This window comes from Ptychodera flava, chromosome 7 (genome assembly GCF_041260155.1).
Source record: "Ptychodera flava strain L36383 chromosome 7, AS_Pfla_20210202, whole genome shotgun sequence".
In the NCBI taxonomy this organism is placed as follows: Eukaryota; Metazoa; Hemichordata; class Enteropneusta; family Ptychoderidae; genus Ptychodera; species Ptychodera flava.
Genome location: NC_091934.1, coordinates 28438841 through 28463714, shown reverse-complemented (window position 1 = coordinate 28463714; position 24874 = coordinate 28438841). Strand labels below are relative to the sequence as shown.

The following is a 24874-nucleotide window of genomic DNA, read 5'->3' as shown; positions in this document are numbered from 1 at the left end:
ATATAGCAGGTGTGCATGTTTCCGAAATGGCGCCGGTTGTAGTACATCGTGTAAATGTGTGAACTGTGAAAATCAGTACGGAAAAAGAGACGAGATGAGGAATGAAAGTCCTCAGTATTATATATTATTGCCTGAATACATGGGTTTAGGTGCCTGAGAGCAGGTGACAATTTGCCCGACGCCAGGAGGGCAAATTGTCTCCTGCTGCGAGGGCACATAAACCCATGTATTCAGGCAATAATATTTTTATTACATGCCTCTTCACAGTTAATGCTATATGACATTTAGTTACAAGCAGGGCATTTTCAAATAATTTTACCATTATCGACCAACATCAAACAGATTTTAACGAAAGTCAAAATAGCAGTGCGCGCATGGATATTTTACATCTAGCGTTAAGCGTCTACTTTGACGTCGAAAACATCGAAAGGCTTCACTGGCCCGGGTAACCATGGAAACCGGTCAGTACATCGTTCACCGGCCCGCTAACATCCCGGATGTTCCTATTCAAATCAATGCACTGATTTGCATTCACCTCGAGGCATGTAAGTCCTCAGTATAGCGTGACGAGACGGCCGCGCCAATCAGTGATCAAACTAAAATAGAAGTGCGGTAGGGTGTTCATGACAGAGTCTAGTGAGGCCATAAATCGAGGCACTTGGACATTGCAAGAAAGTCTTCTGTTAGAAACTTTATTTGAAAGAGGAAATATCTGCCAGGGGAGTAACGAGGAGTTGATATACCTGCAATACAATTCGATTGCAGAGAGCCTTTGCGTTGTGGAATGTGAAATGTTGTTGTCAAAAAAATCGAGAGCCTCTGTTTACGGGAAATTCAGAGAAATACAAAGTAAGGCTAGAAGTATGTTGCGCATCTTTGCGAGGCAATATGAACTGTCGATGGATTGTTTAGATAAGTACCCCTTGGCAAAAGGCGGGCTTCGGATGTAAGTATGTTGATTTACAGCGTGGAAGACATCATGCGTCCATCATCCGTTTAAAAGGTGGCTTTACCAGCATATTGGTAATGTTATTGGCTATGTGTGCATTTGCGTCAAAAGTATTGAAATATTCCGACCACCGTAGCGCGTGTATGCATGTGTAATTATTGAGACACACAGCATCGAAGACAATGTGCGTCAATCAACCGTCAAGGAGGTGGGTTTATCAGGATTACCGTCATTGTATTGGCTATTTGTGCATTTGCATCACAAAGATGTAAATTGTGAATAAACGGGCTGACCACTTGTAGGATCAAAGGCGTTTACAAGGTTATGAATAATGGCTTGGCCAGCACTAATCGAACTTAAGCCTAGCCAAACATGGGGTCGGTAGAGAAAGATAGACAGCGCACAAGGCATTATTAAACAATCTTAATTGAGGCAAAAGCGTAAGCCTCCAAAGGGCTAGTCTATATAGACTATTGCAGCAAACGAAATAGAAGTTGATGTGTATATGGCGTGCCCCTGTCGATTTAAGGAACATTTCTCAGCATTAGCTTGGGATAAGGTGTGATTGCAAAGAAAACAGGGCAGTCGATCGATTGTTAATGTAAACCTCCTGAGCGCTGATGAGCACTTATTATGATAGAGCGTGCTAAAATCTCGGGAAAATCGCTGATTTCTATTGTGGCATCGTGAGGGCAGATCGTCTTTGTAACAGACACGAAAAGGAAGTGTGTGATACCAAATACTCCAAATACTCAAATACTAAGAAAAATACTTCAGAATGAGCTACAAAATGACTATCAGTTTTAAGTTGCAGGTAGAATAAGTCTGTGACTTAGTATAAAATACTAAAAAAATAGTAGAAAGAGCAATAAGTTGAAAGTTAGTCTAGGAGACCTGAAACTTTTAGTCTACGCATGACTTCAGAAATGCTGTCAGACCGCAGGTTTTTTGTGTGTTTGGAGAAAAATACTTCAGAATGAGCTACAAAATGACTATCAGTTTTAAGTTGCAGGTAGAATAAGTCTGTGACTTAGTATAAAATACTAAAGAAATAGTAGAAAGTGAGCAATAAGTTGAAAGTTAGTCTAGGAGACCTGAAACTTTTACACTACGCATGACTTCAGAAATGCTGTCAGACCGCAGGTTTTTTGTGTGTTTGTGGGCGTGAGTGTACTATGCCGAGTAAGACACTGTGCTGCAGCCTGATCGCCGGGCCAAAGCCCGGTGACCATACCCAATCGGATATTTTAGGCGGCATGTAGAATACACTTATAGACTGTGAATCGTATTGAAATACCAAATCATGAAGACACTGCACATATTGAATATGATGATTAGCACAGAAATGTGTCGAGCGCCGGTGTTAATGTCGAGTTCCTATGTGACATTTGATTAGTGATAATTTAAAAAAATGATAAAACCATCGCAAAGGGAAAATGGGAACCACTACTTACCGGTCGTGGAATTCTGCCATATTATGCGTTTAAATACAGTGATAATTACTATGAGATTTAACATGCTTGCAATTAAATGTGATGCTTCGCTGTTTCAAGAAATTGATATAGTAATTGAATTTTTAACTTCACTATGTTATCGACAGCGGGGCAGGGCTCCCGATCGTAGAATTTGTCAATGGCAGACGCCCCCGCCAACTTCGGCCCATGAAAGTTCGCAAGTAGTAAGTTGGCAAGTTGGCAGAGGCCCCGCCAACTTCCCCATTGAAAGTTGGCAAGTAAGTTGGCAAGTTGGCAGAGGGTCCCACGAACTTGCTAACTTCCACAACTTGGCAAAGGGCGCCACCAACTTCCACCATGAAAGTTGGCAAGTAAGTAAGTTGGCAAGTTGGCAGAGGCCCCTACCAACTTCCCCACTTGGAAGTTGGCAAGTAAGTAAGTTGGCAAAGGGTCTAACAAACCCAAACCTGGCAGTTTGCTATTGAATTATGTAACAGACGATAGCCACCGACTTGGTATTTCAGAGTTTGAAGTTGTACCCAAGAGGGGGAAGTTGGTCGACAAAACCTGAAACTTGTACATTCTGCATATCATTAGCATCTCATTGTCGGCTACATGGACTGTCTGCCAGACAAGTCTCGCGACGTACGTGCCGAGAAATACATTGATCCTTTGCTTTACACGGGACATGTTCGTAGGACAGGTACATGTAGGCTTGCTTCGTCGCTTTACTCACTCAGTATAGCCTAAGTTCATTCATATTATTTCGAGCGCCTGTACTTGATACGACAGCTGCAGCTGCTATAAAAAGATGGCTGATGTGTCTGTGTCCCGTGGCTTTTTATCCCACCCGCTGACGATAGCGGTAAGTGTACCGAACTTAATACCCCAGGCTCCATTACATGATATCTGATTTACACGCTTTGAAACATCCTATTTGAACATGCTGCATCTTAAAGGCATTTGTTGGCCGTGATATGTTCAAAAAAACCGTCATCGACAAGTTAGATATCACTTCAGACAATCATGTACAATGATGTATCTCAGACTCTTTTACGTACACTACATAGGTGACGATGAATCATTGTTCAAGAGATGTAGCCGACACGAACACGAACTGCTGATACCGGCTACCAAATACTATGAAAAATAGTAAAGAATGAGCTACAAAATCACTATCCGTTTAAAGTTGCAGGTAGAATAAGTCTGTGCCTTTGTATAAAATACTATAAAAATAGTAGAAAGTGACAACCAGCTGAAATATGACATTAAACTGGTCCAATAACCATTTCTATTCAAGTTAATATATTACAAGGTCCATGGGACAATTGTGATTTACAAATTTAAGTAGGACCATCCTGAACCACTGATAGTTAGTGGTGGTACCAGGTGTCCGGAATGGGTAAGCGTACCCTGCTAGCATGCTACACCCGTTAGGTGCGAAAATTGTCTAAATATTGTATGAAATGATACAGGATATGAATCACTGTTATAAGTCAAAGCCGGGAATGCTGTCGTTAATCATTTGTGTGACCGAGGTGTCATATTTGGCCACAATGTCGTCATATCGACCGTAGAACTTTTTGAAAGTCCTAACGAGTCTTTTTGTTGTGTATCTTTGTCTCAGTAATTTTGATGCCAATGAGCTGTGTCTCAGTTGAAAATCATGGAGAATCACAAGCCCTACAATACCTGAGAAGTTGACACACGTACACACCATGCAGATGGAATATTACTTGACAAATGGGGATAATTTATGATTTCAAAATCGAAATCATCCCTTTTGTCATACAGCTTAGTGTGTAGCCCATTAGTACCCACTTGCAGGAACAGATCAAGATATGAAGCAGAGTTCTTACCCTCAGTTGTTTCTTTGATTTCCAACTCATCAGGATAAATATGATGTAAGTGATTTGATATGTCTGGATTGTCTAGACTAATCAGATCAGCGATATATCTGTGCGTGTTGTTAAAACGCCTTGCAAGTTTTTAGACCCTGCTTTGTAGAGAGACTGTACGAACTCTGCTTCATATGAATACAGAAGTCTGCAAGAAGGGGTGCACAATTTGTACCCATTGTATGCCCATAGATTGTTGAAATGTCATACCGCCAAACTTAACAAATATGTTGTCGATCAAGAAATTAAGCATTTTATAATTTCTTCATCTGTGTATTTATGCTGGGCATCCATGTTGTTACTGAAATAACCTGACCTATGTTTGATGGTAATGTATTGGTACCTTCTACTGCCATTTTTATGCAGGAAAGCTTGTTTAACAAGAGATGACAGCCTTGTTTTAAGTTTATCGCACGGTGGGGAATTGTGGTGTATAATGAGGAAAAGTCAAATGTTCGGATTGAGCTGAACTTGTTTTTCTTGACTTTTAAATCAAGCAACAATTCCTTCGAATTTTTTAGTATCCACATTTTGAACCCACTTGTTTCATACACTTTGTCACAATATCGAAAAAGACCATTTTTGATGGTTGTTAAAATTTTAGTCAATAATTGTGACAGATGTTTGGTGCAATTGCTTGATCCTGCAATAAAACGTTGTTTGTAAGGGTTCTTGTGAAGTTTAGGTATCCAATACAACATTGGCATTTTTTGTCCTTCTCTTTCAAAGGAATGCCAAATTCATTGAGCACAGATGACTGGTGTAAAAATTTGTCTTCATCTTGAGGGAGGAAAGAGTGTAGGTTGTATTACTCTTTTCTGAATGAAGGTTTAATTCATCTATTATACACTGGATATAATAATTCCTACAGACAAAGATAATGTTGTTTGAAGCTTTGTCCGCAGGAACTACAACACATTCGTTGTGTAAAGCATCGAGGCATGCTTTGACCGATGGGTCATTTAATACTGAGGAAGTATTTACATCTTTACTGTGAGAACGGAAATGTGAAATACCAATTGCACTTGGGTCAGGGGTCCATCATCAAAGACGTCAGTGTGTATTCACAGCCAGCTTGAATCATGCCATGGATCGCGGAAATCACTGATCATAAATCCAAATGTTGACGTCTATTATGTAAACAGAACCGTAAAATATCAAATGTATACCCTTTTGATATGGAGAAACATCTTTTTGTTTCACTCACGATAAATGCTCAAATATCGCGACAAGACCACAGTCCCTCGTTAGCTATTCAGCTCTCCTGACGCATAAGGTCAGGGATGTACAGACGTCTCAAGTTGAATTCAGGACAGCGCGTGGACAGACAAAGTGTTGACGTCATAGTGCAATTTCGATTCGCAAGTTTGGCTAATTTTTACCAAATCTTCTCGCCAAACACTACTTTTTTCTCGCATTTGCAATTTGACGAGCGGGCAGCGGAAACACTGAATACTCCACTCATATTTTAGTCTTTCAGAATTCACAATTGGGTCACTCTGCTCACCCTTTAGCAGGGCTCTCCCCAGAGTTCCAAGAGTACTGGACGGCTCAATAATGTTCTTGAGCATTAATATTCATGAGGGCTTGATGTACAAATAATAACAGCCATTTCCACTGTACCTTCAACTAGGTGTTTTTTCAGTTTTAACTGAACAATATGGAAAGAAAAAAATCTTTAAGTAGTTATAAAGGAATGTTTTGAAGCTTCTGAAAAATAATGTACCATTTTGTCATCATTTTCCTGTGCTTATATCATCCCTCACTACTTTGAAGTTTGGATTATCATTGTACTATACCAGTATCCTGTTTTTCAAATTACCTACGTGGTTTTGTTAATGCAAATGCGCAAACTCTGTAGACATAAAGGGATATAGTCGTCGGAACTGCGCTCAAAGGTCGTATGGGACCCATGCGACCCATGACAACAATACATCCAAGGAACGATGGTGATTGATGAAAGTTAAAACATGTCTGTCATAAATAGACCCAAACTATCATCGTATAATTTAAATGTTGCAGCTCTGATGGTAAGGTGCATCTTGATTTCGTGGACGAAAATCATTGTTTGTAAACAAGAAACTCGCACAGGCGCATTTCCGACGACTATATCCCTTAAAGGGTTGACTGATGTCAAATTCGATGTCAAATTCGCTTCAATCGCTTCTTGATAGTCATTGTGGAATGGGAAAATTCGCAAACAGAGAGCTTGTTGCCACGGACAAGCAACTTTTGGTCTATCGACCTGAAAAAAAGTGAGTGTTCATTGATAATTTAAAGACTGAATCCGTTGACATCAAAGTTTGCTCGTGACTTTCATTGCGGGCAATCTTTAGCTTTCCACAATGCCATTCCGCCACTCACTGAGTTTGGACTGAATATTGAACATTGAACAGTTAAGAGTACGTTTTAATAGTAAAAGTCTCATTTTTTGTGCTGATTTTCGCCACCGTACTTTCTTGTTATAGTGTAATAAAAGTTCATGATACTAAGCAAAACCTTGAGTTGTCTAATTCTTTCGTGTGATAGGAAAACCTTGTCTAGTTCATCGGGCAATGATCAGGTGCAGCCAACGAACAAGGCACTTTTAAAAAGGTCCTTACTATGATTAGATATATTATGCATGACAAATAATGTGAACTGACTAATTTTAAGTCAAGAGGGTCATTAATTAGCTGTTCATATTTGCCCTCCCACAGAAAATTTTTCGACTTACCCTCCCACACTCAAACTTCATTTTTACCCACTCCCCACTTATTTTGCCTGTTTCCCCTCCCCACTGTGATGTTTGAAGCTCCCTCGCCCTGTGGCGAAAAAAACTTGCCAATTTCCCCTGCCCTGGAAACAAAAAAAGTTTTTCGCCAAGCCCTGTCCCCAGAACAATCAACTGATATCCGCCCTGCCCTACAAAAAAAACCAAAAATAATTGCTCCCCTACCACCTAAAAACATGTCCCCTGCCCTAGCAAAATTAAAATTTCCCCTGCCCTCAAAAATTGCTCCTGGAATAGCTTTTCCGATGAATAGCTCCGTTGGCTGCACCTGAATGATCCTTAGCTTTGTGAACGTACGCTCAACTAGCTAAAATTAAGCTTGATACAACATTTCGAAGGGATTTATTACCTTTATATTTACATGACAATCCGAATGGAGAAAAAGTTGTATCTTTACTTTCAACGGAGAATCCTAACATTGTACAGGGGAGAAGATAAAGGTGGCATTTGGGATTGTACAAAGACGTATGCTTGTCTGGACGTCCCAGCCAAAAAACGTGGCTGTGCTTGACAGCGGAAGGAGCATGTCTCAGATGATATGATTGGCTGATAATGTGAATAGTCCACATTCACGACCAGTCAAAATATTCGTTACAAAGACTCTTATTTTGAATGACGTCATTCTGAAATGTAGGCAGTCTCAATTGCCTCCTTTGAGAACATGGCTGTACGTTACCATATGTCCTAAGCCTGTATTTTTTTCTCGTAAAAATACGAATGCGGTGTGAAAATGTTTCATATTTCGTAAACGGCAGATTTTTTCTCAATTTACTAATTTTCGAGCGGCAGCGGAAGCCCAGGAATAAGCCACGTACCTACCGGTACAGATTTGTAAACAGAAGTTATATGCACTTTTAGAGTGTTTTAAGGGTATATTTGTGTTTTCCTCTCGCATTGGTGTCCCCATCCTGATATCACAGAAAATTAGCATTATTTTTAAATTATTCTGTGATTTGACTGTAAAGGGGTATTTCTTCATGGCATACAGTTGCACCTAATAGTCAAAGTTATCATCTTCACCTATTTATTAGGATAAACCATAACACCTGTCAGGAAGGAATTGTGAAACTTTGATAAATATGCAGCGCGTAAATTACCAAAATATAGTGTTCGTAGGCTTTCCCTTTGAGCGCCAAAGTTAATTTTTGTTGCCTTTATAAAATTTACCCCAGTCAGATTTTTGCCAAATTTTGATGAAAAACTGTAGCCAATAAAATTTGATGTCAATTCGATCCAAATTATCAAAAAAATATAGAAAAATCCTAAAATTGGTTAAATGTTGCACTCAAATTTCGGATGGGAAAAATTACAGCACTTAAAGGGTTAAATGCTTTGCAAAAATATTGTCATGACTGTCAAACCCACCCCCCCCACACACACACACATGTGGATTTCGTGAGAAAATTATTATTAAAATCCACACCCCCTTCAATAAAACGTGCAAAAAAGAGAAAATATCCTTACACAAAATGCATTTTGATCACACCGCCCAAGATCTATTAGTCCGTCATTAACAACAATAATACCAGGGTCCACTACATAGGTCATTCATATCCGGTTTGAGAAATGACCCGGACCTAACTTTGCTGAGTTTTGTTGTGCATCAGGCCTCTTTGGGATTTCATAAAAGCATCATTTGTCTGTACTTAACCCTTTTCCTGCCAAGTCCATATTTCACCACCTGTTTAAGATGATTAAAATTAATGAAACACAACAGATTCCATATGGTGTATTTTAACATAATACGGTACTATGGTGTATTTTAACATAATACGGTACATTTGAAGGCTGTTGAAAACATAAATACTGTAATTTTGATCTTTTTGGACTAAAGATGCTATAACATATCAAGCCAAGTGGGTGGAAATACGTCACGTTTTCGCTCAATACTGCTTTTTACTGACTTGGATGATGGAGAAGTGGTACTATCTGGCAGGAAAAGGGTTAAAGTAAATGTGCTGTACTCTAGCTGCCGTTTCCTTGGATTGAGTGGAAATATTTGTAACACGTTTCAATTTCATATATGACATGCCTATACTTTGCCCTATACTCCCTATTATATGGTAGCAATCTTTGCTTGTTTTAGGGTGCATGTTGTGGTGAAAAATGTACAAATAAGATAAATCTGCATGTGTAGAAAAGCTTAACATGGCCCTAGTTTTCTTCAGTCGAGCTTATATTGTAGAGTGTAATTCAAAATTACAGTAACCATATATGCAATTTTAATCATGTTTCCTCCATTTTTTGGTTTTCTATACGAAAGATAAAGTAAGTATTTGTGTTGTACATGATGGAGGTTTAAACATTCTCTTCAAATTATGAGTAGTTTCTAACTAAGTTTATACCATAGTCCTGGAGGGACTGTTAGGGGTGGAACAATTGATATCCTGGGGGCTTGGAAGAATTTGAGGATAAAAGATTCCATTCAGAAACCTTATTTTTATAACATCTTTCATTTTAAGGGAACCTTTTTTTAACATCTGAAATAATTACATTTCATTTAATCAATGCCCTGATATGATTAATATATTAACTCGCGCTTTTTCTGTCATTTGACATATACTCAATGTTTCAGTTTGAAACATTGAAGCATATTATTCATTTGTTCTGCTATTGCTACAGTTTCTCATCCTTATACCTGACAATATCTAATGAGTACTCCATTCCATTTTTCCATATAACCTGCACTGGATATCCAGTGTCCATTGGTGTTCCCTACAGTGATGTGCCAGATTTATCATGACTTAATAAAAGTATTTGTTGTACATAAAGTGGTTCCCGTACTCGCCCCAATATTGAATATTACCAGAACCACTCCTTTTTAAATTGTAACAACTAAGTTTAAGCACAACATTTGCAATGCAATGTACTGCAGGTTGGAAAAGGGTGCAAGAATTCACCGTAAAATTGACCTACATATACATGTAAATTTCTTAATACTAAAACATTCTTAATTTATGGTTTATTCTGTCTTAAGTTTCAAACCAGTTATGGGATACACCTGTTAATTCAAATAGAAGCTGCATTCCCATTCTAAAATGAATAGCCATAACCTGAATTTGAACCGATGTATCACATAACTTTTAAACATGAGAAATCCTTCTGTAGTATACACATATGCAGAAACTGCATTTTGATGTCTTTGCATTAATTTGCATATCTTTGCCTTAAGTAGTGAAGATAATGGAATTTTGTCCAATCGGAATATATAATTTCACAATGTGTATCTCTAGACAAGGTGATAATTGGAAATCATTTCATGTCTGATATATTTGGGATTCGAAAGAACTCTGTTAAAGTTACACTTAAAATGGCCACCAAATAACACCATTTTAATATGTCAAATTTAAAATTTTATGATCATCAGGAGGGGAACACCTCCCATACCATATTATACCAAAGTAATTAGATTAATTGTTTCATTTCAATATTCAACAATTTAACCTCTATGCATTTGTAGTCTTCAAATCCTTAGTCTCTGCCATAATAAAAGATGAAAAATTCTTATAGTCTCTGCCACCTGTTTTAAGCCTGCTACAACTTAATCACTGACAGTGGTAGGTGATTTTCTTAGAGATTGAAAGCTTGATGACTTCCTTTATTTGTCTCCATCAGTAATTTTACTGCAGTATAAAAGGACGATTTTATTTCCTTTCCAACTTTCCAGCATTCTGAAGCAGATGATGTTTGCCTATAGTTCTATGTAAACTTTTCATGTATATGAAGAAAAGCATCTAAAAGAACAGCAAATATTGGCATTTCAGTGTTTGTAGCCACGCAAAATTAAAAAAAGATACTCTGGGAGGGGTATAGTCTGGCAGAGACCCTGCGATTCGCGTTCTTCCCTGTTGGAACACGCGCGCGCCCTTCAGAGACGCGACGCGTGTGTCTGGCAGCGCGTGCTCACAGCTAGCACAGCGTAGCCTTCGAATTGCAGGCCCATCGTGGGCGCGAACAAAACAAGGCACAGCGACTGTGGAGAGTCTAGGAGGGGTAGTGAAAAAAAGATGCCTAAATTCACCCACTGGTAAGAAATAATGCTAGTTGAAGCAGGAAGAAAAAAATAGAATGTTCCAGAGTCACTCTTCTAGCGCCCCCCCCCCCCCCATATAAAATGGTCTGCCCATTATACACGTACCTGCCATCTCAGGCCAGTAATCATGTGACCATCAGTCATGTGTAATGCGGGGCACACCCAACGTCACAGCCCCAGCAAGTGCAAGTGGTATGGTGGAGGCGTATAAACTTCAAGGACTGGTTTCATTGACGCAAATTTAAGCATTTAAGTCTGAAAAATATTTAAATCTTAACTTCTATTGCATCACTGTTGTTGATGCTGTCACAGGGGTGAAAAAGTTTCCAAAAATATTTGGAATATGCAACCAAGGACAATTAGGTTTTAAAAAATCGCGTCTCCCCTTTCAAAAACAGTAGAATAGATACCACACAAAAGCATACATAAGAGCGTTTTCATGGTATCTATTTGTATTTTTGCCTGTCTTTATTCTACTTGCTCTGTCACTATCATTTTCTGTGTCCCCATCCTGATATCTCAAAAGAGAAGCATCATATTCAAATTATTCTTTGATTTGACTGTAAAGGGTATTTCTTCACGGCATACAGTTGCACTTATCATCTTCACCGTTTATTTTGTCTGCAAAGTTCACCTGTTTATACTGTCTGTCTATACAGGATCAATTATAAAACCTTGGGAGGGGATGGTGAAAATTGGACGAATACGCAGAGCATATGTCTGTAGCAGCACTGCTTTCACAAAAAAAATTCTCATGACTGCCAGATCTCCCCCTCCCATGGGGAATTCCGGAAAGATATCTATTCTAATTCTCCCCCCCCCCAAAAAAAAAAAAAATTAATTAATTAATAAACAAATAATAGTAAAAAAGAAAAATGGAATGGAAAGGGAAAAAATTCTTAAACAGTTATGGCAAAAAATACACGTCAATCACACCTTCCAAAATCTAAATACTGCACCGTACACATATTTTGGTTCATCATGTGATGGTCATTCATGATATCTGGTTCGAGATCAATGACTAACTTAATTTGCTGAGTCAGTGTACAGTGCAGTCGCCCTCTTTGGGAAATATTTCCAACAAAGCATCATTCTGCAGGTGCAGCCAACGGAGCTATTCATCGAAAAAGCTGTTCCAGGAGCAATTTTTGAGGGCAGGGGAAATTTTAATTTTGCTCGGGCAGGGGACATGTTTTTAAGTGGCAGGGGAGCAAATTTTAGGGGTTTTTGTAGGGCAGGGCAGATATCGGTTGATTGTTCTGGGGACAGGGCTTGGCGAAAAACGAGGAGAGGGGAAGCTACTTTTAAAACGGGGACAGGGGAAGTTGAGCCATGGTGTTTCCGGGGATGGGGACACAGGGCAAGTACTTATAACTTTTCATGTCTGCAGGGGAAATGGAATGACAAAATTTTGAGGGGAATTTTTCCCGGGCAAGGGAAATCGGCAAGTTTTTTTCGCCATAGGGCTGGGAGCTTCAAAATTCACAGTGGGGAGGGGAAACAGGCAAAAATAAGTGGGGAGAGGGTGAAATAAAGTTTGAGTGCGGGAGGGTAAGTGGGAAATTTTTTAGTGGGAGGGCAAATTATGAACAGCTACTTAATTACCCTCTTGACTTAAAATTAGTCAGTTCACATTACTTGTCATGCACAATATATCTTATCATAGTAAGGACCCCTTTAAAAGTGCATTGTTCGTTGGCTGCACCTGATTCTGTCTGTACTTGAAGTAAATACAAGCTTTCCTTCTTTTCCTTTCCTTTCCTTTGATTGAGTGGAAATATTTGTTAAAAGTTTTATTTCAGATATTGCATGCCTAGTCTATGCTTTGTCCTATTCTACTTGTGGTAGAAATCTTTCCTTGTTCTCGGGTGCAGTTTGTGGTGAACAAATGCAAACATACGAAATAAAATGAATCTGCATGTGTAGAAAAGCTTAACATAGTCCCAGTTTTCTTCAGTCAAGCTTGGATTGTAGTGTGTAGTTGAACATTGTGGTACTGAGATTTATTTCTCAAACATTAATTGTGATCTGACTGTACTAGTATGCCGTACATGCAATTTTAAATTTTAATCATGTTTCCTTAATTTTTCTTGCTTTCTGTACGAAGGATAAAGTAAGTATGTGTGTTGTATTGATGCTCAAATATTTCTTTTGAAAATGGGTTTTAATGGGTTAGGTTATATCTTTTCCGGCTTTGTTAGGTCAATTCACACATATAGTTTAATAGTTAGTGTGCCAGAAACCAAACCACAACCAAGCATTTGTATAGTGTGGATGATAATCGTGTTCAGGATATATTCACTGCATGGGTGCAGCTGTATTTTGCATTTTAGTTTCTTGTCTTTACAGCCTGACAGCATATTAACCACCTTGTCTGAGAGTGAGACACAGATATAGTTTCAAACCTTTAACCGGGATAGGATTATACAACCATCGTTATATTGGTGACTTTGTTGCGGTACTTGTAGATTTCAGTATTTTTCCCCCATATTATCAACACATTTTCTTGGGAAATTCTCTTTTGATAGCTTGTCTTCTTGTATGCATGAGGTCCATATTAATAGGTTTTATCACAGACAAATAGAAACAGACTTGCAACGGGTATTGTTCAAGGCTTAAAACGGTTACGTAAGTCATCCATGTTTGCCTCGCCTCAGGTAGCTCTCGCCTCGCTTTTCCGAAGAGTACCGATCCATGCACCCTTCGGTACCGTAGTTTCCAGATTTACGCCAACTTTAAGCGAAAGTGTGTTTGGCAAAAAGTTTTTTTTTTCTTTGAAATATTTTTTTATTTATATAAATGACAAAACGCGGATTACAAAACAGAAAAAGAGAAAATACACAAACGAAAGAAAGAGAACAAAGCAACAAAAGGGGTAAAAGGTGGAAAAGATGGCAAAAACCCGAAAAGCCGAGAGTTGGTTTTTACGTTCACATATTTTGCCTCTAATTTCATGACATATTTTAAAGTTTCGATAACCATTGCAAATGATGGTCTAATATTACAAAATCGTATCGAATACAAATGATACTTTGCGATCAGAATGGCGTGGTTTAAAGCAAGAGACTTTTTCACTGGATGAACACCAAAGATCACACTAAAATCATCCAGAGACACATAATCTCTGGAAGAGTGTTGCCATAGTTTGTTAAACTCATCCCAAAACCCTCTTACGTACGGACATGAGCAGAACAAATGTTCTAAAGTCTCAGTATCACCACAATGTATACACGAATCATCATCTACAACTTTCCATTTTTTTAAAACTTTGACAGGCAATAATTCTATGTAAATTTTAAAATAGAAACTTCTCAGTTTCCTCCATGGTAGGTTCAAAGGGAACATTACAGATATCTTTCCACGAAAAGATGCTGTTTGGATGGAGTTTTTCGTGTGTACGTTGTGATGTTGGTGTTTCTACCTTATTCTGAACAAGTGCTTTATAAAACAGTTGTGTACTGACATTTTCACTGGAATATGTCTGTTCACTAACTGAAAAGGAAATGGTTTCATCAAAAGTAATTGTTTCTTCTTGATTGTAATGTCCAGGTTTGTTTTTCCAAATTGTAGGAATGGCATCAATAATTCCACAGTATGTCACAAAGGCCGTTTTAGAATGTGAAAATCGACGTGCATCTGTATGAGGTAGGGTACTATCCTTGTACCAAGTTTGAACGAAATCGCTCCAGGCGTCTCTGAGATATCTGCGTGAACGGACGGACGCACGGACGCACGGACGGACTGACGCACGGACGGACGGACGCACGGACATGACCAAACCTATAAGTCCCCCCGGACGGTGTCCGTGGGGACTAAAAAATACCGCAATTATACGGTGTCGCTCAAATTTGATCAGAATTGGTACATACCAAAGATCAACAATAAGTGTTGTTTCTATCTGTTCATGAGGCAGAAATTATACGTTGATGTTATGACAATTTCTGCACAGTACAACCAGTAAAACAACAAGAAATATTTAAACCAGAAAAACAAGAATGACAAAAGTAAATAAGGTCTGAAACGTTAGGTACTGATGGTCAACTTTAGCAATAGCAGATAATATTTCAACTATGGATGTACAAAATAGACATCCATGGTTTCAGCAGGTCAGTTAATATGTCACAGTTCATAAACAATGAAAGGAAATGACAGATTATCTGTTTCAGTTACTGCTACCACTCCCAAACACAATAGGTACCCTGCATACAAATAGGTTAAAGGTCAATATCCTCTTAATCAGATGCATGGGCTGATTCAGTTACTGCAACAACTCCTGCACATTTGAAGGATTTCCCTTTTTCTTACCCCATTTGCATATTTTGACACTGACGTGTTCATTTGAACAAATTCACATCTTAATCCCTGCATCTACTTGTACACCAAATACTGAGACGGTAGCTTGGCGGTATGGGAGCCTTTGTGTGTGACAGACATACATCCGCCATACATACCCACAAATATACATACATACAAACATACAGACGCCACCGACTCATCATATAAGATCTTTTGGTATTTATATATAAAACCAAATATGAGCTAATAAAACTAGTTTCTCAAAATCATATATTTTATCTACACAACAAATATCAAATCAGTAAGTACTGCGGTTCTCAAGATATTTGAGTGGACGGACGCCTCACAAACATACATACATACATACATACATACATACATACATACATACATACATACATACATACATACATACATACATACATACATACATACATACATACATACATACATACATACATACATACATACATACATACTACATACATACATACATACATACATACATACATACATACATACATACATACATACATACATCATACATACATACATACATACATACATACATACATACATACATACATACATACATACATACATACATACATACATACATACATACATACATACATACATACATACATGCATGCATGCATGCATGCATGCATGCATGCATGCATACATACATACTGACGCCGGACGGATACCTATCCAAATAGCAGATGATACAGATGATACAACGATTTGTTTACAAGATAAAGTTTCGCTACACAATAGCATTGTTCTTTTAGATAGTTTTAAATTAGTTTCTGGTTTTAAGTGTAAACAAAGAAAAAAGTGAGCTTTTGTTTACAAGTAAATTATCAGCAGGCCCAGGCCCTCATCATGGTTTCCGAGCATCTACATCCCCTATTAAACTCCTTTGTTCTTACCCAGGACACGATAAAATAAACAATTACGATCGGAATTGTAACCAACGAGTTAGGAAAATGAATGATTAACTATACGTTTGGGGTTCACGTGACCTTACTTTGCGAGGCAAAACACTCCTTATTAAGTCGCATGGCATTTCACAATTTATTTACAATACGTCCACTTTACCAACTCCTGCAGATGTAATTGCTAAAGCACAGTCACATTTAATAGAGTTTCTATGGGACAAAAAACGCCCCAAAATTAAATACAATGCCATTATTGCTGATAAGAATAAAGGGGGTCTGGGCATTCCTGATTTATCTATTTTAAACAAAGCTCTAAAACTGAAATGGCTCCCATTATTATATTCACAACGCAAATCTGCTATAATCCCTTCATTTTATTAAATAAGTTCGGAGGTCTCAAGCCTCTACTTTTGTAATTACAATGTTGATAAACTGAAATGTACACTTCCACCTTTTTATAAAACTATCTTACAAGCATGGTCAGATATTTCGCCTTTCAAAAAAAATATTTGTAGTTGAATGGACAAGAAGTAGCAAAGCAAATCATCTGGAATAATCAACATATTTTAGTGGCAGGGTCATCTGTCCTTTATCAGGATTGTTTAGAAAAAACGGTAATTTTATAGGAGACCTATTTAATCCAAATGGGACTCCTCTGTCTTTCCATGATTTCAAAATGAAGTATAATTCTAAAAAGGACTTTGTGCATACTGTAGAATTATTGAGGCAATTCCTACAATATGAAAAACAAACTTAGACATTACAATCAAGAAGAAACAATTACTTTTGATGAAACCATTTCCTTTTCAGTTAGTGAACAGACATATTCAGTGAAAATGTCAGTACACAACTGTTTTATAAAGCACTTGTTCAAAATAAGGTAGAAACACCAACATCACAACGTACACGCGAAAAAACTCTATCCAAACAGTATCTTTTCGTGGAAAGATGTCTGGAATCATCCCATTGAAACTACCATGGAGGAAAACTGACAAGTTTCCAATTTACATGTAAAGTTTTACATAGAATTATTGCCTGTCAGCGCCTTTTAAAGAAATGGAAGAATGTGGATGATGATTCGTGTATACATTGTGGGGATACTGAGATTTTAGAACATTTGTTCTGCTCATGTCCGTACGTAAGAGGGTTTTGGGATAAATTTAACAAACTATGGCAATACTCTTCCAGAGATTATGTGTCTCTGGATGATTTTAGTGTGTCCTTAGTGTTCATCCAGTGAAAAAGTTTCTTGCTTAAACCCACGCCATTCTGATCGCAAAGTATCATTTTTATTCGATACGATTTTTGTAATATTAGACCATCATTTGCAATGGTTATTGAAACTTTAAAATATGTCATGAAGTTAGAGGCAAAATATGAGAAGGTAAAAACCAACTCTCGTTTTTCCGTTTTTTTTTCCATCTTTTCCACCTTTTACCACTTTGTTGCTTTTTTCTCTTTTTCTGTTTTGTAATCCGTGTTTTGTCAATTTTTTCAAGCTTCTTTTGGTGGCTTCATACTCATCAAGAATAACAGAGTCTAAATTTTCATCCATTGCCTCCTCCAAGTCTTGAAGTTTCTTGGTCAAAATCGCTTCATCAAGCCTCTTTTGTTTTTGTTTAGCTTTGGAGAAGACAATTGATGCTTCTTTCACTTTAAATTTAATAAGCTCAAAAGTTTTTGAGCGTTCAAACTGGAGTTACCATTTAAAGTCTCTTGTACAGTGTTTGTCATTAAACAACAAAAATCACTGTCATTTAAGTGGTCTACATTTAGTTTCCAGAACCCTGGACCTCTATTAATCTGGACAGGGAACAATTTTAGCTCAACAGCACTATGGTTGGATTTCGTACTCGGAGTAATTCTGCAAACTCTAATACTATTAACAACAGTTTGTGAACAAGGAATAATCTAGGCGGGAAGATTTGGCGCCTCTGCGCCAAGTAAAGCGATGGACATTTGGGTTCAATCTACGGTATACATAAACTATTATCAAAGTATGCATAATTTTTTTAAGTTCTATTCTAGCAGTATTCTTAAAATCCAGATGTTCTCCCCTTGTATCACGGTACAAACAAAAGCATGTGCAGAGACACACAAAGAAGTGCGTATTGAATTTCCAAATGCATTAATTTGTACCCATGGGCTTGTTTATACTGCCATTATGTGATGTTTTGTTCATACTGAGTCTGTAGAACACATTGTGTCTTTTTTTATTCCGGAATAGAATCATTACTGAGTCAGCTTTGAATATTCCTTTTTAGGTTGTATTAAGTCTGCTATGTGATGTAATGACAGCACCAACGGAAACAGACACATGCCGCTTCGAAGACCACAAATACTACTTCAATGACATCTGCTGTGATATGTGTGCTCCAGGTGAGAACTACCTACAATGAATTTACTTTTTAGCTCACACGTGGTTATGCCAATGTGAGTTTATCGTATAAGCTGAAGTCGATGGCGTCTGTATGTATGTGTGTATGTATGTAAGTATGTATGTATGTATGTATGTACGTACGTACAGTGTGTCCGTCAACATCAAAAACACGCAAACCGCTGCACGTTTCAGCTTGTATTTGGTGTGTGGAATCATCCTGGGCTGTAGATAGGAGTTTGTTCAAATGAAGTCTGCATTGCCAAAATTATGCAAATGAGCTTACAAAATGTGAAATGGTCAAGAACTAATATCTCAAGACCACGTTTTTGATTGCTTTGAAAATTTGTGTGCAGGTACCTAAGGTAAACCTTATACAGTTTTGTGAATATTGTGAAGTATCCTTAATTTTGTATTTTTGCTGAATTTTTTGGTGATTTTTCTCATTTTCAGTAAAAATTCTTCTCCTCTGAAACGACCAGCCCAATTATCGCTCTCAAATTTGGTTTGATCTTTGCGAGGATGTCACTCTTCTAACTTGTTGAAATTATGACAAAATTTGGAAAATTACCATTTTCGAGCAATTTTGTCATTTCTGTCAAAAACTCTTAAACAGTATTTTCTTTTTAAAACCCCTGGACAGACAGCTTTTATATTTGGTACACAGACGTACAGAGATGACAATAGTTAAAATATGGAAATTGTCGTGAAATATACAAATTTGTATTTTTGAGACAATGTGTGGGATTATTTACGAAGCAGGATCTTTTGAGTTCAAGTGATGGAGACAGAGGCGTCCACTGTATTTCTTCAACTTTATTACTACAGCTACGATGAACTACTGCTACAATAATATAATGTATCAGTGGGTGGATAAGTAACGACCAGATCCAGTGGTGAGCGATGCGCTCTGAGTATACGCATACACACACACACTATACTGTGCATAAACATATACTAAAGTAAGTGGCTAATTCAGGCTGTGATATAGCCGACTTTGGCGGGAAAGTAAGAAGTGTCTTTGACTTTGATTTGTTAGAGATGAGTCACACGTCAGAAGGAATTAAAACTATGTGTAAACACAGGATGTTGGAAGGAACTGACGAGATTACAATCTGTCTTCATTGTCAAGGAATTAAGAAGTAGCTATCTTTGTATACGTTTCTCGACAGACAATATTGTCATTTTTGGTCAAGAAAACTTGTTCTAAAAATAAACTTATTTGATAGCTTTGTAATTTGGTATAAATCTCAAGGGATGTTATTAGATAAATTTTTTGCTCAAAGTGTTGGGAAACCCCCAAATTTGTATATTTAGGTAATTTTCGCAGTTTGTGACCTTAAATGACCTACACGAACCCTGAGGATATGTTGTGAGACAGTTTCAAATGCTGTGAACATAATTTTGTCATATTTGGTATCAATTTGTAGGAAACTTTGATTCAGAAAACAAAGCTGAGGTGATTTTTTTCATTGCGGACCAATTTTTGCAACTTTTCTATGTAAGACATACAAGAACTGATGAGAAATTTGGATCCAGGATAATTCCAGATGTTGCAATCCCCGCCTACAGTGGAAGGCATTTCACTATCTGCTTCACTATTGCTTTGAAATTTTATATGCAGGTCACTTGGGATGACCTCACTTAAGTTTGTTCAAATTGTGGTGAAATTTGCATATTTGTAGTTTTGGGGCATTTTTAGCTCATATTTGGTTTTGTATATAAATACCAAAAAAGAGCTTATATGATGAGTCGGTGGCGTCTGTATGTCTGTATATTTGTGGGTATGTATGTGCAGGTGTATGTCCGTCACACACAAAGGCTCGGATATACCGCCAGAGCTACCATCTAAGTATTTGGTGTACAGGTAGATGCAGGGGTTGAGATGTGAATTTGTTCAAATGAACACATCAGTGTCAAAAATGTGAAAATGAGTAAGAAAAAGGGAAATTCTGCAAATGTTCATGAGTGGTCGCATACCAATGGCTGAAACAGGATACTCCACTGACCTGTAGTCATTTCCTGTCATTGTTTATGAACTGTTACATAAGTCTAGATGGGTATCCGTCCGGCGTCTGTCATCAGTCTGTATGTATGTATGTATGTTTATGTATTATGTATGTATGTATGTATGTATGTATGTATGTATGTATGTATGTATGTATGTATGTATGTATGTATGTATGTATGTATGTATGTATGTATGTATGTATGTATGTATGTATGTATGTATGTATGATGTATGTATGTATGTATGTATGTATGTATGTATATGTATATATGTCCGTTTGTGAGACGTCCGTCCATTCAAATGTCTTGAGAACCGCAATACTTACTGATTTGATATTTGTTCTGTAGACGAAAAATATGATTATACTTTTTTAATTTTTTAATATTGTTGAAAATATGCAAATTAGTGCCAAAAAAGGCGTTTTTGGTAAAAAATCTTCTCCTTCATAACCGCTCAGGTCAGACAGCTTTGTTATTAGGTAAACAGGTCCCTAGGGATAACCCAACTTAGATTTGTTCAAATTGTGATAAAATATGCAAATCTGTATTTTTAAGGAATTTTTTTGTCATTTTTGGTCACTACTTTATTCTCTCTGTGGCCTCTCAGCTAGGCGACTGATGCCGTATGTTGTGGTTCGAATCCGATTGAAAACTAGCCGTATTTCATCAAAACCGCTCGTCTGACAGCTTTGATATTTGGTATACAGGTTCCTACACTTTAACTAAATTTGATATATTGAATATATGATGAAATCTGCAATTTTGTATTTTTGGTGCAATTTTTGCAATTTTGGTCAAAAATGTGTTTCTCAAAAACTACTTGTCTGATGCCTTTGGTATTTGAGTATACAGGTGCCTAGGGGTTGTCTTAATGTGATATATTGAAATTTGATGAAATCTTAAATTTGTATTTTGGTCAATTTTAGCCATTTTTAGTTAAAATGTTTGTCTTCTGATAGCTTTGATATTTGGTATACAGGTTCCAAGGCTTTATCTTAATGTAGTATATTGAAATATGATGATGAATTCTTCAATTTTGTATTTTGCAGCCAATTTTGCCATTGTTGGTCAGGCCATCCTGAAATGAACTATCGAAATATCAACCTTTTTCGTCGATACATGTGTTACAAAAAGTTATTCTCTACATAACACAGCAAAGCTCTGTCGACTTTTGGGTCGCTTGTTTTTTTCAAAACCACTGGTCAGACAGCTTTAATATTTGGTTTACAGGTCCCTAGGATGACCTTAGTGAGATAATTTCATACAGTCAGGAAATACTGAATTTTGTATCCATGTCTATAGTAGCTTCAGGGACTTTGGCTCTATATTTTTCTATGCGTAATATACCCATATATTGATTGGTCAAAGAATACAACAGTTACACTACCTGTATGAGATGATGTGGAGAATGACTTGAATGTGATATTGAGAAAAACTACTGGGGCTGAGCTCTGACAGTTACTGTGCACTGTAATTGGAAGAAGCTGATGCATTTTGATATGAGACCTAACCGATTGTGCGTGTTGGCGAAATATTATTTCAAGCCCTGTGCTGATATCTAAGGCATCAATTTCATTATAGTTATATAAGTCAGGGTCACAAACTGTGTGTCCAAATAGCTTCATTTCTTCATTTGCATTGCAATGAGGTAAATACATTGTACCATGCTCTGTTTCCCACATAGGTCATAAAGTTGAAAGTCACTGCACATCGTCAAACAGTACTAGTAGTTGTGTGCCATGTCGTGACGATTACTTCCAAAAAGACTGGAGTGGAGATACACGTTGCACCGTGATTGACAAATGCGACGGCAGATTTGAGAATGTGAGTAAACGGGCACTCGATAAAACCATGAATAATGAGTGTGCATGCAATGTTGGATATAAGTATTCTGACTCAGAGGACAAGAGATGCATTGAAGCACAAGATGAAAAGCAGACACCTCTCAAAGGTAAGAATACACTAACAGCACTCAACAGTGTTTTCTCTAGGGCATATGATTGCACAATCTGTTCTTGTACTACTTGTTGTGCCCTTGAGCAAGACTTCAGGGATAATAATTACCCCTTAGCAGAATGATACATGTAAGTTGAGCTACAATAGTTTGGACCTAAGCAGGACTTGTCAATGCGTGTTGTGCTGATACACCCTTAGACTGTACACTTGTATGTTTAGAACTGAGCCCGCACACGAAGTTTCCGCTGAAGGTGACTATAGTACGTGATACTCAACCTATACACACGTAGGCGGGTTTCTTACCTCTGCAGTTCTGTCCATAAATGCAAATTTGGCTATGCAGTTTCATCATTTCATTGTTTTGCTGGTGCATACAACAAAGTTTTAGAAGACATGGCTTGTAACTTTTAATGCAAAAGTTTTCCCCAGATGGTGCCTTCAGCCTGCATGACATCAATTGCCACCAATGCTAATGACACTCCGACAGCTGTCAATTGATGCAGCCATTATTGAGGAAAATTACAATCAGGGAAGTGCGGATAAGAATTACACTAATCTTAAATGTTTGTTGAATGAATTGTAAGTTGTAATTTTTACTCACATTTGGTATACCAATGTGAGGTTATCGTATAAGCTGAATTGATTTGCATGTCTGTATATTTGTGGGTATGTGCGGATGTATGTCCGTCACACACAAAGGCTCCCATACCGCCAAAGCTACCGTCTCAGTATTTGGTGTACAGGTAGATGTAAGGGTTGAGATGTGAATTTGTTCAAATGAACACATCAGTGTCAAAAATGTGCAAATGAGGTAAGAAAAAGGGAAATTCTGCAAATGTTCATGAGTGGTCGCATACCAATGGCTGAAACAGGATACTCCACTGACCTGCAGTCATTTCCTGTCATTGTTTATGAACTGTTACATATTAACAGACCTGCTCAAACTAAGGGACGGACCATTAGATCTTGGGAGGGGGTGGTCACAATGAAATTGTGAACATTTTTTTTTACAACTGTAAATTTCTAAAAAAAAATTTTTTCTAAATGGGAAAAGCTGTGCTAATATTTTTTACTAAGTAAATTTTCAGATTTATAATTTTTTTTGGTTAGACGCTGTCTGAGATACAATGTACATCCATATCACTAGCGCAAATAAGATTGCGTGCTGTAACTACTTATGGCCCAGTGATTTATATTGCTGATAGATTTCGCGAAATGTTGCAGATCATCTTTTGACAAGCTGAGAAGCTGTTTGCAAAAAATGTGGTGAAATTTCAATATTGGACAATATTTGCCCTTTTTTTGATCAAAACATCAATTTCTCTGTAGCAGTATGTCAAACTTCTGTCATTCTTGTTGTTTTTCTGGTTGTGTTGTGCAGAAATTATTGTCATAACATCAACGTAATATTTTCCTGCACTGAACAGATAGAAACAACATTTATTGTTGATCTTTGGTACCCATACTGGTATGTACCAATTTTGATCAAATGTGAGCGACACCGTATAATTGCAGTATTTTTTTAAAGTGTGTGCACTTTTTTATCCTCCAGTTCCAAAGGAGCACTCAACTACAGAACTACCTAAGATCCCACAGCACGTTGTTTTACCTCGAGTAGTAATCCAAGAGTACTCTACAGCAGCTGACATACAGACTTCTACATATTCTTCAACTGAAATTACAACTTCCATAGCACTGCCCTGTCAACCAGCTGATAATGACTTGACAGATGAAATAATATCAAATCAGAATAAATTCCATATTATGCTAATTATCACAGTGATCATCATTGTGATCTGTTTGGCAATTGTGGTTGCATTCGTCCTAGTTAAAGTCTGCTGTATAAAAGGGTACTGCTCTGAGAAGTGTAGAACCAAGGTATTTCAGATAGTATCTCAGATCTGTCTGTCGGCTGAATGATGTAATCAAGATGTTTACTGAGAAATCAACATTTTAACACTGATGATATTGAATGATCTTGAAACTGACCGTACATACTGTCACTCTTCTACCAATCATGAAAAGTAGCAAATTCATATATTTGTTGCTTTAAATTGGCAAGTTGATCATGAAATGTCACCATGAATGATATGTCTTGAGAGAAATCAATATTATCAACTCACTGAAATTCAAATTTTTTTAAGTAACCTTTTTTTTTTTTCTATTTGTCAATACATATAATCA

General features: G+C 37.4%; 1 protein-coding gene across 1 annotated transcript; it reads left to right on the top strand.

Annotated features, from left to right (window-relative positions):
* Positions 1 to 2998: 2998 nt before the first annotated feature.
* On the top strand, positions 2999 to 24729 carry LOC139137185 (tumor necrosis factor receptor superfamily member 5-like). The gene is made up of 4 exons (XM_070705163.1): positions 2999 to 3268; positions 18612 to 18726; positions 22419 to 22685; positions 24243 to 24729. The coding sequence occupies exons 1-4, from the start codon at positions 3215 to 3217 to the stop codon at positions 24608 to 24610; spliced, it is 804 nt and encodes a 267-aa protein (XP_070561264.1). The 5' UTR covers positions 2999 to 3214; the 3' UTR covers positions 24611 to 24729.
* Positions 24730 to 24874: the final 145 nt, after the last annotated feature.